At 35.8% G+C, this 17,881-nt stretch overlaps 1 protein-coding gene across 4 annotated transcripts in view; it reads left to right on the forward strand.

The window, feature by feature from the left end:
* Positions 1 to 17,881, forward strand: part of COL11A1 (collagen type XI alpha 1 chain) — a 160,224-nt gene that overhangs the window by 82,097 nt on the left and 60,246 nt on the right. For all 4 annotated transcript variants that reach the window (XM_013298969.3, XM_055815615.1, XM_055815614.1 and 1 more), the window contains 10 exons: positions 410 to 454; positions 1,879 to 1,932; positions 2,010 to 2,054; positions 5,361 to 5,414; positions 6,348 to 6,455; positions 9,250 to 9,303; positions 12,253 to 12,306; positions 14,439 to 14,483; positions 14,614 to 14,667; positions 14,761 to 14,805. In XM_013298969.3, the coding sequence (XP_013154423.2) occupies positions 410 to 454; positions 1,879 to 1,932; positions 2,010 to 2,054; positions 5,361 to 5,414; positions 6,348 to 6,455; positions 9,250 to 9,303; positions 12,253 to 12,306; positions 14,439 to 14,483; positions 14,614 to 14,667; positions 14,761 to 14,805 (558 nt within the window). The remainder of the gene's footprint in view (positions 1 to 409; positions 455 to 1,878; positions 1,933 to 2,009; positions 2,055 to 5,360; positions 5,415 to 6,347; positions 6,456 to 9,249; positions 9,304 to 12,252; positions 12,307 to 14,438; positions 14,484 to 14,613; positions 14,668 to 14,760; positions 14,806 to 17,881) is intronic.

Below are 17,881 nucleotides of genomic sequence, written 5' to 3' on the forward strand. Positions count from 1 at the left end.
AAAATTACATGAGCTTTCTGGTGGCTTCTGCAATTAATTTCATAATCTTTTAAATAATTTTAGGGAAGTCTTCATGCTGTAATATTAATCACCCTGCTGTTTCAAAATCAAATTTGAGAGTGTCTTGCATTAAAAACCTCTTACTGCTGAAGCATTAATTAAACAGAAGGGGTGATCAGGATATTCCTGAAAACATTAATATAACTATTGTCCAGCTTTTCCTTTTTTATGTAAATTAAATCAGTATTGAAAAGAAAATCTTTCCTCAAAATTTTGTGTATGTTCTAATACAGAAGAATGGTGATTAGTGACCTGAAATTCAAGTGTTTAAGTAATTGTGTCTTTATAATAAAATGTCACTACTGAAAAATTAGTATTTTCCAAATCAGACAAATTTCTCTTAAATCAGGGTCATCCTGGCAAAGAGGGTCAATCTGGAGATAAAGGTGCATTGGTGAGTTTTAAAACTTTTTCATTTATTTACATAGCTTTCCAGAAAACCTTTGGGAGTTTCTCAGCTTTGTGACACATTTGTTACACTCCAGGAACTGTTTAGGAAGGTAATAGAAAACGCATGACACATCCAAAGCATCTGTGTGCAGTAAATAAAAGTTGCATACAACTCATATAAATAACTTACAAATAGTTTGAGTTTATAATTCAGCTATATAGAGTACCACTAGGGTTCTTCAGAACCCCACTTCTTAAAATTTACAAATGCATGCATATAAATTGCATGTGTTACATCACCTTCAAGTCAGTGGCAGTGAAAAGGAATTTCTTACTTCTTTATGAAGCACTGAAGGGTCTTGGGGCTTTTTAAAGTGTTCCGCTTGCTCAATATTGACCCTTATTTATCCAGAATAGCACCCTTTATAGCACCTGAAATCACTTTCAGTTGCAGTACTGATTTCACCAGCATATTACTATTTGTCCAGAGTGTTGTTACCTGTTAAAGGCTTGTAGATTTTATCCTGACTTCTTAAGAAAATAAAATTCGCACAGAGCATTTATGTTTTGAAAGTACAGGTGTGTGACCATTTGTTCCTTATGTCTTCTGAATTTATTGATCAATTTCAGCCAGATTTTGTAAAAAAAAATTCTCAGAGATGTTAACAATCTAAAGGTTTTGTGAAAAGACACAGTTGGAAAGGGGGAAAAGATTTTATCAATGGCCCCGTTAGGGAAAGATTTTGTTATCTGTCCATCTCAGACATCGGATAATCAACAAAACAGCTCACTTTCAAACACAGATAGGTATGTTTCCAGGCTTCCTTGCTTCCACTGTTTACAAAACTCAGTTTCTTTAAGCACTGCCATCGGATTGCATAGTATCAAAGTTAAGCATCTTTGAAATGCTCAGCAAACTGTAAACAACAATATCCAGACACCAGTCAGTATTGTTAGCACCATAAGGCTTTTAGTTTTTGGGTTTGAAATCTCTTTTTTCAAAGACCGTGATTTTTATTATTATCATTATTTTGATCTCTTCTTTTGACTTGTGTCATATCATAATCAACATAAATTTTCTCCATTAAGACACCACTGGTTTCTAATTGGCAGCTTTTTGTTTGTTTTTGTTTGTTCGTCTGTTAACTTTCCAATTACCATTGTTACAGATAATTTGTATTGTGGATAAATGTTTCCCAAATATACAAGTAGAACCAAGTTCATAATTCTATGAATAATTTTATAGCGACATTGAAGGGTGCTTTGTGATACCATGACTTTTCTTAGTGGCAGGCAGCCCAGTATTATTTTGATGTCTCGCACAAGACTGCTGCATTATAGTGAAAGAACAAGGATTGCACTCAGAAGAGAACTGCATGCTAACCAAGTACTGTACAAACAAAGGTTCTTTACTCCAATATATTTTAGGGGCCTCCAGGTCCTCAGGGTCCAATTGGCTATCCAGGTCCTCGTGGTGTAAAGGTAAGATTTAATTACTAGATTCTTCCCCCGACCCCGTTTTGAATATAGGCATGTGGGTAATTATATTCTTTCTTTAGGGAGCTGATGGTGTCCGTGGTCTCAAGGGATCCAAAGGTGAAAAGGTAAATCTGTCTGTATTTAATTCATTTCCCTTCTTTCACTGCAATGTCTTCTGTCTCCTTCACTGAACATCTTCTGTCTCCTTCACCACAGTGTGTTTTCTCTTGCAGCAGTGAGTTTATTTCTGCCTTACCCTAAGGACATTCCAAGCCCAATTCATAAATCAGTGACCTCCACGGGTATTTATACTGGTACAAAGTGAATAGAAAACCTTCAGTCGTTAGAATGGGTTTGGGTCATCTTTGCACCAGTTTAAGTAACTTCTCCCTAAGGTGCTCTTAAATAGAGAGACATCCCCTCTCTTCTTAATAAATAACTGTAGTGGATACTGAGAAGCTTGTCCATCAGAGAGTTTTGTGGTGATGATACTGTTATTTTATGTTTTGATACAGCTGTAGTCTAGATTTTGTAATTTTTATGTACATCTTCCAATGGCTGCCTAAGTTCCAGGCATTTTTGTCCCAGATCTTTGGCTTTGCCAGTGATGGACAGTCCCAGTCAGATGCATTTATATGAACATAAAGAAAGCTTTTATGTCCCCCTGATACCTGCACATAGAGCTCTTACTAGAGCAAACACCATCTACTGTGATCTGTACCAACTTCTGATGATCCACAGTGGCTGAAACTGCAGTCAGTATTGGTTTAAATTCCCACTGTCCTCAGCACTCAGAATGAGGGACAGATAACAAACACCATCAGTCATACCTCCTGACCACACAGGCAAATTCAGCCTGGTGGCTACTCTGTGTATATTTATAGATATTTCTAAAGCAGAAGACTCTGTCTTGCCAAGAAGCTGTTATTTCAGCACTAGAGATCTGTCTCTTTGGCTCAGATGCCAAGAGCTGCTGTACATTTTCAGACTCTCCTAAACCACAGTTTGCCTAATCTGCATACTCGTTTTAGAGTTGCTCGTTAAATCTAAGCTGCAAAATAATACCTGTGGAGACTAGACAGTTAAAAAATCCCAGCTTTTTTCTTGTGCCTTATTGAGTAATTAATACCCAGCTAAGACAAAATACAGGACTCGCATATAAATAAGCGTAATATATGTGTTTATATATGCATGTGTATCAATCAATACTGATTAGCATAATCTCCACAATATTTCTGTTTTTCTAAAAATTGATCTCACAGTTGCAGTAGGACACTGAACTCTAATGAATACCTCAGAAGGTCACACAAAGGTATTTCGCAGATTTTTCAGTGCTTTTAAGGTCTCTTACACAGGCCTTTTTTACTGAAACTATGCAGATGTCATTACATGGGAAAAAGCACTGTAAAGGCAGAAACAAATGAACTGATCATTGGGAAAGTCTCTATAACGGTCCCAGGGATATCAGAGGAGGTACATCTCTGTACTGACCAGTAAATGTGACTAGAACTCTTCAGCTATTTTATTTTTTGTTAACCCCAGAAGAGGAAATAGGGCAGTTAGCTCTCTCCTCCTACATGAAATACAATCAACCTCTTGATCATCTCAATAGCTGGAACCTTACTGGGAAAGCTGAAGAATGGTTTCAGTTCATATGGCAGCCATTTGGTCAATAATTGGCCAGCCTTTGCCGATACGTTGCAAAGTGTTCTCATATAATTTCTACTGTCCATGGCCACAACTTTTAAAACTAAAACTTTTTTCATGTATTCTGCACTCTACCTGTTTAACCTCTCTTTAAATTTTAAGAAAGACCACCTTGAAATTTCATTTTATGCAACATAAGATGACCATATAAAATTTTGTTTCAGCATCTAGAAAGCATGGGAAAACTGCTTTTAGAATGTTTTTTTAAATGAATGACGATGGGTTACCTCATCTTTTTGTTACATGAACACATACTACTGAGAAACTATATTTGCTTGCTTGTTTGATTTTTTAATTTTGATGTCTCCTCACCAATTTTGGGCTGCTCTACTAGCAAATCTATTTCTATCACTCTTTCTAAAGTTATTTGTTGCATGCATGTATGACTATTTCTGAACAGTCACAATGACTTTAGCCTTGCAGTGTGTCTCGGTTGCTGATCAGGGAGAAGATGAAGCTTTTGTGGCCCCATGATTACAAAATGCAAGTTTCTTTTTTCAAAGTGAGGATGAAATAGAAAGCTTCTCTTGTGGTTTTTGGGGTTTTGTTGGTTTTTTTTATTTTTATTAACGTGGAGTACCATATCACTTTTTCCTGCCTTTATTGACAATTCAAATATTACTCAGATTCTATGTCAGCAATATTACTGCAGCATGTAAAAACCTAACAGCATCATAGTAAAATATTTTACTATGTGCATATTCATCACAATGACCTTTGTTCCCAGGATATAACTAAGCATCAGATAAAAAATGCAGTCAATAATCACTGTTGTCTGGATATTGGAACAGTAGTTGTATGATGAGTTAGTCTAAGAAAAAGGGAACCAAGAGCTGATCAGTTCTGCTAGAGCAAAATATGAATGACTCCACTGAACAACTCTGGAGATTGTATCTCATCTCACTCATACAGGCATAAATGAAACTTGTCTGAGTACTGTCTGCTTGTACTTCAGCATGAAGATCTCTTAAAATGCTTGAAGTAAATTCCCTATCAGAATTTACTAGACAGCAAATAAGTAATTTTCAGTAGGAATAACAATAATGTGCACCTGTTTTGCCACTGTATATGGATTCAGTCTCAATGTCCATTGGGTTTTCTACTTTCTCTCAGTCACATCAGCCAACGAAAGTAGGCAGGGCTCCATAGTGCCAGACATTGAACTGCTGTGTAGGGATGACTACTAATTATTTTAGGTTATGAGCATTAATAAATGTCTCTTATTATTAAGATGTCACAACCAGCTAACTGCTTTATTCGTTTCATGATACTCTTAAGACACTGGTTTAAAATAAAAATTAATTAAAAGGAGGCTCTGCTAACAAAAAGAATAACACTGAATAATGTGCCGGCAATTTTTTAGTGAATTGAATGGATGACCTTGTTAAGAGGAGTGATAATCAAGAAAAGCTTAGGAGTTAAGAAAGCACTTTGCAAGATAATTCATAATAAAACAAGAATTCTATTTTCTCTATTTTTAAACAGATTTTAAACAGCTTTAAACAGCTGTTATTAGGAAATTTCAAACTAAAAAATAATTTTTTATAGTGCATGGATACTTTAAAATAGCAATAGCCATATTCGGTTTTCTGGTGTCTGAAACACTCCCTTTATCTATGCAAATTATTTTAATCTGTAGTGAATGCATTTTTTTATGCTATCTGCAGAGAAAAAGAATCTTCTTTATTACTAAAATTTGTTACGTGCATGTCTGCCTTTTTTAGGGTGAAGATGGTTTTCCAGGATTTAAAGGTGACATGGGTCTTAAAGGTGACCGGGTAAGCATTTATTCACAGCCCATGTGTTCTTAAAATGTTTAAGTATTATTCTGAAATGATCACTGAAGTGAACAAATAAATTTAAACAAAAAATAAATTAAAAGCTAGTATCTTAGATTATTTCTATTTCCTGTGCAAGCACAGATTTGAGTTAGAGCTTTGGTTCTTGTGAATCAAAAACAGCACAGTTATAAAGAGGAAGGGAATGCTAGTCTTGGATATCCTTTTCATTAAGCTTCCTCCTAGGGAATCTCCTTTTCCAGATTCCAAGATCCCCAGTATTTGCCTGAGGAAAATTAATCTATCCAGGATAAAGATGTTTCCGTTCCAACCTAGCATCTTGCAAACCTCTTCCAAAAAGTTAGTTATTTATTTCAATGGACATTTAATTCCTTTCATAGGAAGTGTTGTGGAGGTTCTAAAAAGGCTCCTGGCCTGTATCTGTTGTCTGTATAAATAAATAACTGTGAAGATGGTATCCACATAAGTACTTAGATACAGGCATTTTTCTTTCTATGAACTGTCAGAGTGCCTTCAAACAATTAAAGGAAGGAAAAATAAGAATATACAGTTCCCAAATGCAGCTCTTTTCAGGCAAGGCAACCTGGCTCTTAACACATGTGATTGTAGTATTGGGTGCCTGATTTATATGTATTTGCATTTATAAGTGAACATAAGCAGTAGTATTTCCCTGATTGGAAATTGGATGTGTCTTTGAGCAACCTGATCTAGTTGAAGATGTTCCTGTTGCATTGCAGGGAGGTTGGGCTTGATGACCTTTAAATGTCCCTTCCAACCCAGACCATTCTATGATTCTCTGTTTCTAATCTCTATTTACATTTACTGAGAACTTACTTTCAAGTAATTTTGGGTAGTCGTTGTAATACATGCACAAAGGCAATTGTTCTGTATTTATAAGGTGATGTGTTTTAGGGAGAAATTGGTCAGCCAGGTCCACGAGGAGAAGACGGTCCAGAAGGTCCGAAAGGCCGAGCAGGTCCATCTGGGGACCCAGGTGCTGCTGGTCCAGCTGGGGAGAAGGTCAGTAGCCAGATATCAACATAAACATGTCATTGCCTCATAAGATAGATGGAGCCCATGATCTTCATTATTAAAAAACAGAGCCTCCATACCTGCAAAATCTTTAGCTCCCTAACAGTAGTTTTTATGAGACTCTACTGCAGCAGACCACTGGAGTTCACATTTGAATAATACTAGGATTTTGTAAGCATGCAAAAAGGCATTATAGTACTTCATCAGCATGTAAGGCAGCTAAATTCTTATCCCAAATTATGTACAGTGCATGCCAGCTAAGGAAAATACGATGCAAGGAAAATAGCTGGGCACAAAGGAAGATAAAGTTGCTGCTGGAAAGTGAATTAATATTCACAGTCATATTATGAAAAATTGTGACATGAAGATTGTGTTAAACAGAAAACATATCTCCAATAAAAATCCAAAAATAGGATTGGCAAAAGTGAAAAGGGGCTGTTAAAAGGGAGGACTGAAAAAAAAAAAAAAAAAAAAAAAAAAAAAGATGGTCACATGAAGTACAGGAGAGAACATGTGCAAAGATAAATACAAATCTCTGTAGAATCTTGACCTCAACAAAGATTTATTCTCAGGTTTACTTAACTATTGAGAATTATTTATGAATTAATGTTCCTCACAGTTTTGCAAGATACCTCAGCAGCTATTACATCATTGAATTGATTCATTAAGTCATGAATCAAAGAACATATAAAATAAGAAACTCAGAACTAGTCTCCTACATGAATGCAAGCTGAGTTCACACCAGAAAGCCAATGTACTCAGTTTTAACTAGATCAGCAAAACAATCTGATACAATAAGAATCATATTATCTTCACCCACAATGTATTTATATTCTCCAGAAAGAGCTATATGTTTCATGGCAGTAGTTGTTTTCAGTATTGCTGACCCGACAAAAATTTGAGAATATTGGGAATCTTACAAAAATTTGTATTGTCATGATATCTGCAGATTAATTAATTGACTGAGGACATCTACAATATATTCCCTCTTTCTCAAGTCTTTATGACCCAAGTAAAAAAAGCAAAGTGAACCAAACCAAACATTGGTTTATAGTTGTTAGTTTTTAAATATGAATGTGAGTTATTTTTAGTTCTTCTTATTCAAATTACTCAATGTGAATATAGGTTCATGTTCTCAAGCATTTCATCTCTACTATTAGATATATGGGACTCCTACAGTCCCACAGGTCTAGAATCTGAAACCTTAAGTATCAGAAGATACTTGAAAAAATTATTGGTGTTGATAACACTGTTAGCTGGGCTTGGAGTTTTAATTTTCCCTTTTCTACAAATATTTATACCTTTTCTTGCCCATTGAATGTCAAACGTCTTTTTTGACTATTCTATGGATACTTGGCCAGAACAGAGTGGGTTAGAGAAGAGTTCTATGATGTTGGTCCTGTGATACTTACTTTAGTGTAAAGACTGGAATAATCTTTGTGACCCACTTTATTAGGGAAGTAAGTGTTACTGTACGACCAGTTATCAATGCTCTTATCATTCCTATGACTTATTTAATGCAAAGGTACTCCTCTTTCATAGTAATGAAAGTGCCAGAGTAGTCTCTTACTCTTTACATTCAGCTGATCCCATGATAAGAAAACTCTTTCCCAAGGTCTTGTTCTGGATTTGCCAAGTATGGTGCCAAAAATTGAGGAACATATCAGAAAAGAGCTTATAATAAAAAACCCCCATCCGTATCCACATTCAAACCCCAGGCAAATGGACTTGCTTAATCATAAAATTAGGGACAAAACTTTCACTTAATGTGGCAAGAGTTTTATGTGCTGTCATGCTGCAAAACATTTCAATCATGGTAATTTGTGCAGCTTGTGTCAGTATGACACATAACTGGCAGCACTATAATTATTTTCATAAATCAAAGAATTCTTCTTTAATGATGTCTCAGCCAGACACATGCACTTACATGAATATGATAATACACCACATCGTTATTCTCATGCTGCATTTTTTACAAATGAACATGTTGATTTTGTCCAATTTCCTTTCCCATGCAGGTGTCTCCTTGCTGGTTTTCATTATCTAAGATTACTGCAGAGTACATTATTGTGGTGTATAATCATATCTTTTCCACTGAGACCAAGATGTAATAGTCTGAAATATAGGCAAATAGGCAAATTCTCCCTCAGAATCCCCATCTTTCAAAGACTGAAACTGTTTTCCCTTCCTTTTGAAAGTGGCAAACCATCACTCATCTTCTAGGCATCTGAAGAGACCAATTCAGTGGGGTAGGGTACTGTATTTCATTTCTAGGAATGGTTAATGTCAGTGTTGATCAGACTGCTCATACTGTTGCCCTTTCTGACCACAGCAGGTTGGTAAGATTCGTTGACAAATCTGTTATCAGCAAATAGTCAGTGAGGTAGGATTCTTCAAATGCCTATTGATGAAAAATCTGTGAAAAACAAAGCAGTCATCACACAGTATAAATTAAAAAGGATTTCTTCTCACAAACCTATTAACACCTTGATTTCTTAGAGAATATTAATAGCTTAATGATTTCAGCCCCACGTCACTGCACAGCACTTCATAGAGGAAAAAAGGAAGACACTGAGGTATTGGCCTTGCTGAACTCATTCATTGGAGTAGGATTTTTATTTAAGTTTGCAGAACTAAGCCCACTGGTGATTAATAATAGAAATGAGAAATTGATTTACTCTAATGTATTTCATGAGGTATTATTGTGGAAAAAATATTCTCTACAGAAGTTTGCTGAACCACTAAGGAGGATAAAATAAAATTTAATACCGCCTTATTGCAGGGTAAGCTTGGTGTACCCGGATTGCCAGGATATCCTGGAAGACAAGGTCCAAAGGTGAGCTGTAAATGAGCTGTATATCTTGACTTTTGACATTAGTCACAATGGCAGTTATTTTATTTGTGTGTTTGGGGAGGCAGGGTGTGGGCATCGAAGGAAGGGTCATTTTTTCACATTTCCTTTCTTGACAATAGTGCTCTGAAGTAAAACCTTTAAAAATGTTGCATTCCCTAAGGCTATTTAAGGAGGACTATCTTTCCTCTTAACAATACTGCCTTTAAACCTTTGCCATCCTTTCATGAGTTGTGTTTTTGTGCAAGCATCAGACTAGCATGCATTAAAGAATTTGAAAACAAAGGAACTGCTGATATGCTTGAAAGAGAATGAGCACTATATTGACCACCAAATGGATGCTGATGGTGGTGGGAATTTTCTATGTGGTACAAGGATTCTCATCATGTTTTCCTTTTGCTTCTGTTAAGACAAATGTAACAAAACCCATCCATTAGTTGATTTATGTGCCTGCATCTATCCTTCAGCTATCTTTTATCTTTTGATTGCAATAGAAAACCATATAGGTGGTTTCTAGTTTAAGTGAAGACATATTTTTAAAACATTTTTATGAAACATATTTTTAACAAGGTCATCCTAACACAGCTTTAGGAAATGGCCATGCTAAATTAATGGCAAACTCTGTTTTCTGAGATTAGGAAGAAAGAAAACATTGAATAAAACCATAATTATACAGACATTTCCCAGTGTAGAGAAGGCCATCAAGGAGACATTGCATCTCCAGTCTGTCTCAAAGAAGATTCATCTAAGGAAATATCACAAGTAAAATATTCCCTTATCCCTTCTACACAACTGAACAATCAAACTGCAGTAAAATCCTCAGTTTTGCTCTACATTGGGATCTGTTTTTATTTTCAAATTTGAAATCATGATTTTTTGGAAGAAATTCAACTTCCTGGCTGGCTAAGCAAAGTGTGTTTCTGACTCTGGCCTATACTTTGGCCCTTTTCAGTCAAGTGAATGAACTATCTGAAGAATGTATTCATTGAACACTCTGTGTTAGTGAAAAATATCAAAATGGTCTATGAAAGATATTAATGAAAACTATTCACCTTGAGAAACATGGGGTTTTGCTTCTGTTTCTGAACTCCAATGTCTGAATTTTCAGTCTCTTTTTTTCATTCTCAGTTAGAACTGTCTTGAGAAGTCTAAGATAAAAGAGGATTTACATTATTCAGTTCTAAGAACAAAAATGATCTAACACTTCAAATAAAAGTCGATTGATTTTCTTTTCAGCAGACGATCAAGAATTTCATTACATTAAATTTTTATCACATTAAAACTGAAAACAATTCTCAAGCTGCGTTCACTGTTTGTTTTTCTCATTTGTTGCTTAAACTTCCAAGAAAGATTAATGACAGCTACAATACATCAACTCACTAAAGACTTGTTGTGAAACTTATTCACAGTCCAGTTCAAATTAACATAAGGGAGAGAGAAAAAAAGAAGCATCAGTTCCAGTGTGTCAAGAAGGTTCTTTTTGTTCTTTTTGTTGTTACTTACTTGATTTTCATTATTTTTCTTCTGACAATTGTTCTTAGAGTGCTGCCATTATCTGATAATTTTCAGGTTTTTTCTCCTGTCCAGCCCCTATTGATTAACACAATTGCAAAAAATACCATAGGTTTAAGATATTTATAACTAAATAATGCTTATTAATGCCCGGTCATTGGAAGGGGTTTTTTTTCCTCTGGCCTTTTAATTATAAAGAACATGCTTGGGCTTCAGAGAGTAGAATTTTCACAGGTTTATTCACATTTTGTTATAACTGGTGAAGAATTAAAAAAGGAAGGAAAAAGAAAGGAAAAAAAAGAGAGGAAAATCTCTTTACTTTTCTCCCACTAGTGAATATCAGCCAGGGTTTCATTAGAATCAGTGTCAGTGAAGTTGTACTGCCCCTAAGTTATTAATGCATAATGGGAATGTTTGTATGAAACAAGGTCATTAAAGGGAAAACATAAGTAAGAAAAAGAGAAAAAAGGAAAAAAATATTATTTCAAAGAAGAGCACCAAGAAATTCTATTTTATGGTTTTGTTATATATATTTTATTTAGCACTAAAATACTAACAGCAAGCTGCAGAGATATAGATGCGTTATCACAGCAGGGAATCTGGCCAGTAGTTTTAGTGGCTGACCAAACCAAACACTGCTTTGATTTTCATATCCAGTCACTTTAAAAGTATATTTTATCAAGCCTATCAGCTGTTTGACCCCAGGTCCCTTATGACAAATTAACACCTTGGCAGGTAACAAGTGCTGTCCCACTGGACCAGCATAGAAGAAAGCAGTACTGTTGAGATTAGACTGGACAGTTAGCCGAAGGAAAGAGGAGAAAAAAAGAGAAGGTGGAATAATGCCTGGAAGCAGTTTCAAGCCAGATAATCTTATAAATTATGCTTATTAGATGAACATATAAGCACATTAAAAATTGCATGTATCAGTTAAATGAAACTGGCCAGTGGACAGCTTACAGTGAATAAAGCACCTGAAGTGATTTACAGCTCAGTGAACTGAATGGAGGACCATGTGGAAACACCTTACAATTATTTTGAATGAAGTTATTTTGTAAAAGAATTATTATACTGTGAGGCAACATGGCTTTGTTTGTTCCTCTTCATTATGATACAGTTATTTCTAGTGCGCTGTTACTGATAGTTTCTTTCCTACTTTTAAAAATGGTGTAGATTTAATGAATATTGTCTAATAAGATGACAAATAATGTCCATTCTATACATTGATTTTTCTAATGCATGCTGGACTGAAGACATTATGGTAAGTCAATTTACAGCTATTCATCAGAGCTGTCACACTTGCAAGTTTGACATGTACAATGTACATGGCTTTGCAGTGTGCTTTACATATAAATTAAATGTTGGCTATACTACTGTTTTGCTGTTGATATCCTCTGATATTTGCATTGGTTTCTTACACAGGGCTCAACTGGTTTCCCAGGATTTCCAGGTGCCAATGGAGAGAAAGGTGCAAGGGTATGATAATTCACACTTGCATGACACTTAATTAACTTTAGAACTCAGTGCTATGGGAAGTCACTGAAACCTAAGGATACAAGCTACAGTCTAAAGAACTATAAAAACAGGCTTTTCACACTTAAGATGAATCTCTACAGTTATGTAAAATAGGACCTACTGAGACACTCATTCTCATTCTTAAAGGTATTAATCTAAATATACAGGAACTTGGACACTTTCTCACTGTGTATGCTACTATAATTATATATCTGAAAAAGAGAAAACACCTTTGCTGAAGCATGTTTTGACAGGATAGCTGAGTGAGTTGGCAAGAACTATGTTCCTGTATCCTATGAATTATCCTGCTACCATGCAATTTACCCTCAAGAAAATTCAACTCGTATTTCATAAGTATTCTGACTTGCCATGAGCTTTTTTATAGGCTGAGCATTGAAAATACAAAATATACCAGACAAGATGAAGAACATGTACTATTACATATATTACAAAATGTAAAATGACAGCTTTGCTTCTTTGTTTACTTGAAGCAGGTGAGAGAAAATCTCTTACACATATTCTTCAAACTATAACAACGAAATATAGGTTAGAAAGGACAGTGTGCTGTTGTCTCTAAAGCTCAATTAAACATAGCAGGTCATGTTAGAAAGATGAAATTAAGAGCATGAATCGCCGTTCATAGATGGTAGCAACTTAAGGTCAAACTGAATTAACGTATATAATTGTTCTTAAGAATCTGTTTTAATTTGCAGCACAAAACCAAGCTGGAATTCATGATTTATAGTTAAATTATGTGAAATCCACTTGCATTTGCATTGTTTATGTATGATTTAAATTGTTTTTGTATTATTTTAGCTAAGATAAACATATGTTGTTATGGATATACACAAGCAATAAAACAATGTTGAGTTTACCCTTGTTGGGAAAAATGAGATATGACTGCTAATAAAGATATCAGATTTAAAAAAAAAAACAACAACCAAGCAAAATAATAACATCAAATAACAGACTTAAAATTATGAAAATCTAATTATATTGATTCGTTATCAGGCCTTCATAAAACTTTTAATTCAGCTAGGGTACTAACCTCTTAATACCATCAAAATGCATGTATACTTATGTGTTACGGTGACCATCAATGAGACAATAACTCCTGGTTTTCTAATGGGAATCAGGTATTATTATTAATTTTGGCTAAAGGCATATGGTTGTGGTTTGTGCTGCCATGCATAATGGTACTAGGAAAGACAGTCATTGTCCCTGAGAAGTTCACAACTGTGTTGCATTTTAAGAACAACACGTAGTTTTTATTTTGATAAGTGAAATAAAATCAATATATAAAAAAAACCCCACAAGAAAACAGGTGTGTGCATTTAATTGGTTTCCGATAAAAGCAAGCTTTATGCTAAAATATCAATGCTGATTTTCTGTTGTGGTTGTGTTTTATTACCTCACAAATTAGAAAGTACCAGTCATCAGGTTTCTTTTTCTATCTGAAGAATACTCTTTTGAATTTTAAGCTTCTTTGTGTTAGATTGCACAGCAATAGTAATACAGAGTCTAACAAAAGAAATCTATTGAGTATGATTAGGAGATGTATTGAAGCAAAAAATTAAGGAGTAGTATCCTGGCAAGTTCTGTGTCACTGTGCAAGTGTGCAGAATCCTGGTAGGTCTTTATTTCTGTTACAAAAAAAAAAAAAAAAAAAAAAGGCTTTCCCTTTCTTTTCTGTTAACTGGGGAGCTGTCCATGGGAACCTGGGAGCTTTTGTCTTCAAGGCTATTATTATATTGGAAATGATGCTGAGTCCTTTAGACTACTGCAGAGAGACTCTGCTTATTCTGTGCCATCTTCACTACTATTTTAACGCAGTTTATAATTCTAATGCCTATGACAGAATCTGACTCTGAGGCAAATTTAGCACATTTAGCTACAAGTCCCAGTGAACTCAGAAAGACAATAAATTTTATCAAGGACCATGATTCTTTAAATTGAAATGTAAAGTAGATACTTAAAGACAAAATAACATTTAAACCTAAGGGAGTTGCATTTTGCTCCGCTTCAGTAAAAAAAAAAATATCTCACAAATACAATGCCTGCTAAGATGATTTCTGTGAACTTTTTCTCTACAGGGATTACATGGCAAACCAGGCCCCAGAGGACAGCGAGGACCAACAGTATGTACTTTTGCTTTGCAATTTAGAGGCTTTCGTATATTAATTGCCTCCATTATATTGTGAAGAATTATTTTGATTTAATGATAGTATCCAATAATTATCATCAAGTGCATCTGTGTTAAATTGACAGGGTCCAAGAGGCTCAAGAGGTCCCAGAGGTCCTACTGGCAAACCAGGTCCAAAGGTAATTGTCAGGTACACTGTAGATTGGCTACAGGCTGTTTCTTTTAAATTAAATAGAGGTTGAATCCTTTAACATACTGCCTTTCCTTTCTAGGGTACTGCAGGCAATGATGGTCCTCCTGGCCCACCAGGTGAAAGGGTATGTGAAAGCTATTTATGTACATGTTGGTTTTCCCCACTAGGTAGCAGTGTGATTTGAGGGTGGAAGGGTTGTTTTATTTGTAGTTCTCCCCCTCACATCTTTTCCCTTCTTTGATCAGAGTAACCAGAGCTAACAAAACCTCAATTCCAATGGTGCTTTTCACAAAGTTATGAATGGGGTAGCTGAAGCTCACTGAAACTTCTTCCATCTGTAGCTCAGTTTTGTACATACAGGACACAGAGAATACATACATAGTTTATATTATATCCATGCACTTTGCATTATGCCCTTGCAAATTACAGTTGTACTTACTAGCCTATGCTCTTAAGAATGCCCCATTTACTGCAGCTTACTGCTTGTTTATTGGATTTTCAGATCACTTAAGCCATCTCCAGAAGCTTGTCGAAGCAGCTGACTTTTTTGTTCTGATTAGCTAAGAATTCCCTTCAACCTACTTTCTGCATGCTTGAGAAATCCTAATGTGCTTGCTAAAATAAAATTTTCTGCTTGCTATTATCTTACTAATCAATACACAAATTCAATATACAGTTGGCCCATTACACAGTGGTATATAGAAAAAAAATATTAATAAATCAGATTTGTAATTGCAACACTTGAAAACCAACTCAGTTTAAGTGGACATGCTCTCTGCCAGACTGTTTTTGCAAAGCCTAAGAAACTTTTCTTTTGTAGTCATATTTCATTAAACCACTAACCTTTTTCAGGTAGAGAATCTATGAATCTTTTCCCAGTACCCACTCCCAAGTCCCAGTGATCTTACTCTACTGGAGGGAGGTCCTTGTGCATTTTCCCCTGCTCCATAATGTCACTCTGTTACACTATTTGTTTGTTGAATACATGCTCAGTTAGTGTAACAATACTGGCAGAACAACAGCAAACTGATTTTGCTAGAACAGCTAAGCAAACTGGAAAAGGAAAAAGGCCACTTGATCAGACCACATGGTTTGATTGAGTTGATTACTGGAGATAAGGACATCCATAAAACTAATGATAACAGGAGCATGATGTGAGTGTGTTCTAGAAATCTCAATTTCAGTTTCTGTGTCTGCAGAAAGCAATTAAGGTTAATTTTGTTTGGCTTATCCTTAGCAGTTGCAAGCAGAGTATTAATAAACATCTGCTATACATATGTAAAGGATCACACATGCCTGCATATCTAATGTCACATTTTTCTGCTTAAGAAAAGGATTCCTTCCCTTTTGACTGAAAGCCAAAAAAATTAATACCAAGTGCACTGGAAATAAAAGTTAGTAAACTCATCAGTTTAGCTCTTTTATTCCTGAAGCAGAATGTTACTTAACTGTCTGAGACTGGTTAGTGGGGCAGGACAGTGGTTCTTGCGGTAAGAGGAGTAAGTAGAATAGAACAGTAGGTAAGTTGAGGACTGAGGACTAGACCGTAGCCAGTACATATGCAAGGCAACACTCCAAGGGAGGCTGCAGGAAGTTGAAAGTACCTCTATATCAAGCGAAAGACAATGTACCAAGTGGAATATGAACAGCAGGAATAAGTGAAAAGTTTGGGTGAGACAAGGATGACGTAGCAAGTAAGAGATGTGGGCAGAAAACTGGGATTCAAGAGACAAATGATTTAACTGGGATGTTGGATGCAGAGAACTAGGCACAATCCAAGGAAGGAACTTTAAGTTCTTTTAAGCTGAGGAGGAACATCAGAGGCAGACCACCAGAATGTGAATAGCAGTGGTGTGAAGGAGGAGTTTACTGACAGCTCCAAGAGGGTATGAGGAAGAGAAGCCTTGGGGGACTGAAAACAATGGCAGATCAATCCAAGATGAAGGCACCCCTGGAGAGAAACTGATCAGAGCAAATAGCTGAAGAATCGCAGAGCATCACATCTCATATCATTTATGTAATGTGTGAGGTATCTTATTTGCTTCCCAATAGGGGTGAATGTCAGCCAAAAACCAGAACTGTCATTTCTACTCTGCTGAGAATATTTAAAGTACCACACACATAAACGTTAAATAATCTGTCCTGTCTTGCTACTGTTAAAATGGAATTTAATGACAAAACCCAAAAATATAATTTTTATAATATGCTGTTAATATTCTAGTGCTTTTTCTCACATAACCCATCAGTCCAGTGGCTTGAAATCTGCAAAGCATATTGTGAATAAAAAAAATTATGCAAATCTTTCCTTAAAAGCCCTCAAGATGTGCAGATCAAAGTACAGTGGGAATTTATGAGGAAGAAGGTGGAATTAATGGTAAAAGTTTGAATTGTGCTTTTATAACCCAGTTCCTAAGAGCGACCACTTTCTTTCATATATTTTGGCCAGTAGCTGCGTCAATTTTAATAGTTTTCCTCTATTAAACTCCTTCATTGTTTTGGAACCTTTATGCTTTATGTTATACCCAGAAGCAAATGAGGAAAGGTCATTTGTTCACAGAGACAGCAGAATAAAAAAAACCCCTAAATCCTCATATGGAACATATTTGTGTGTTGTGGTGGTTTCAGGAACCACCTTACACCTCTTTTGCAAGAGAAAATAAAAATGACAGATAGTACAACGAGATCACAAAGATCCTTTGCCTAGCAAAGTTGACTCTTCTTAGTTGACTCAGGTTTCGTATTACAGTATAATCAAGGTCTACCCTGGAATAAGATACACTTAAAAGCAAATTCTCCCAGGTTGGGCACAAGGGATCCTTTCCCATAGCTGTATTTGCACACTGCTTCACCTACTGCAGGAGGCAGCCATGCTCTGGAAGTGAGCCTGGGCTCTAATGAAGGAGGCTTATGGAACTCAGAAACGGTGCTTTGTCAGAGGAGCAAAACGGTAGCATAATTTGGGAGATGTGGCCTCCTGCTTCAAGTCTTTTGCATCAAACCAATATCTCTAACATATTTTTGATAGCTGATATCTTCACAAAACTGCACATATACCAAGTAGAATAGGATAAAATCTTGCTCTATATGACAGGGGTACATGGTTCTGCTGTGGGACCATGTAGGTTTTCATGTTGCTACTCTTTGACTTAGCACATTAAAAACTAAACAGGAAAAATTCTTTTAATAAGCTGACATAGTCC

This window comes from Falco peregrinus, chromosome 10 (genome assembly GCF_023634155.1).
Source record: "Falco peregrinus isolate bFalPer1 chromosome 10, bFalPer1.pri, whole genome shotgun sequence".
NCBI classification, from domain to species: Eukaryota; Metazoa; Chordata; class Aves; order Falconiformes; family Falconidae; genus Falco; species Falco peregrinus.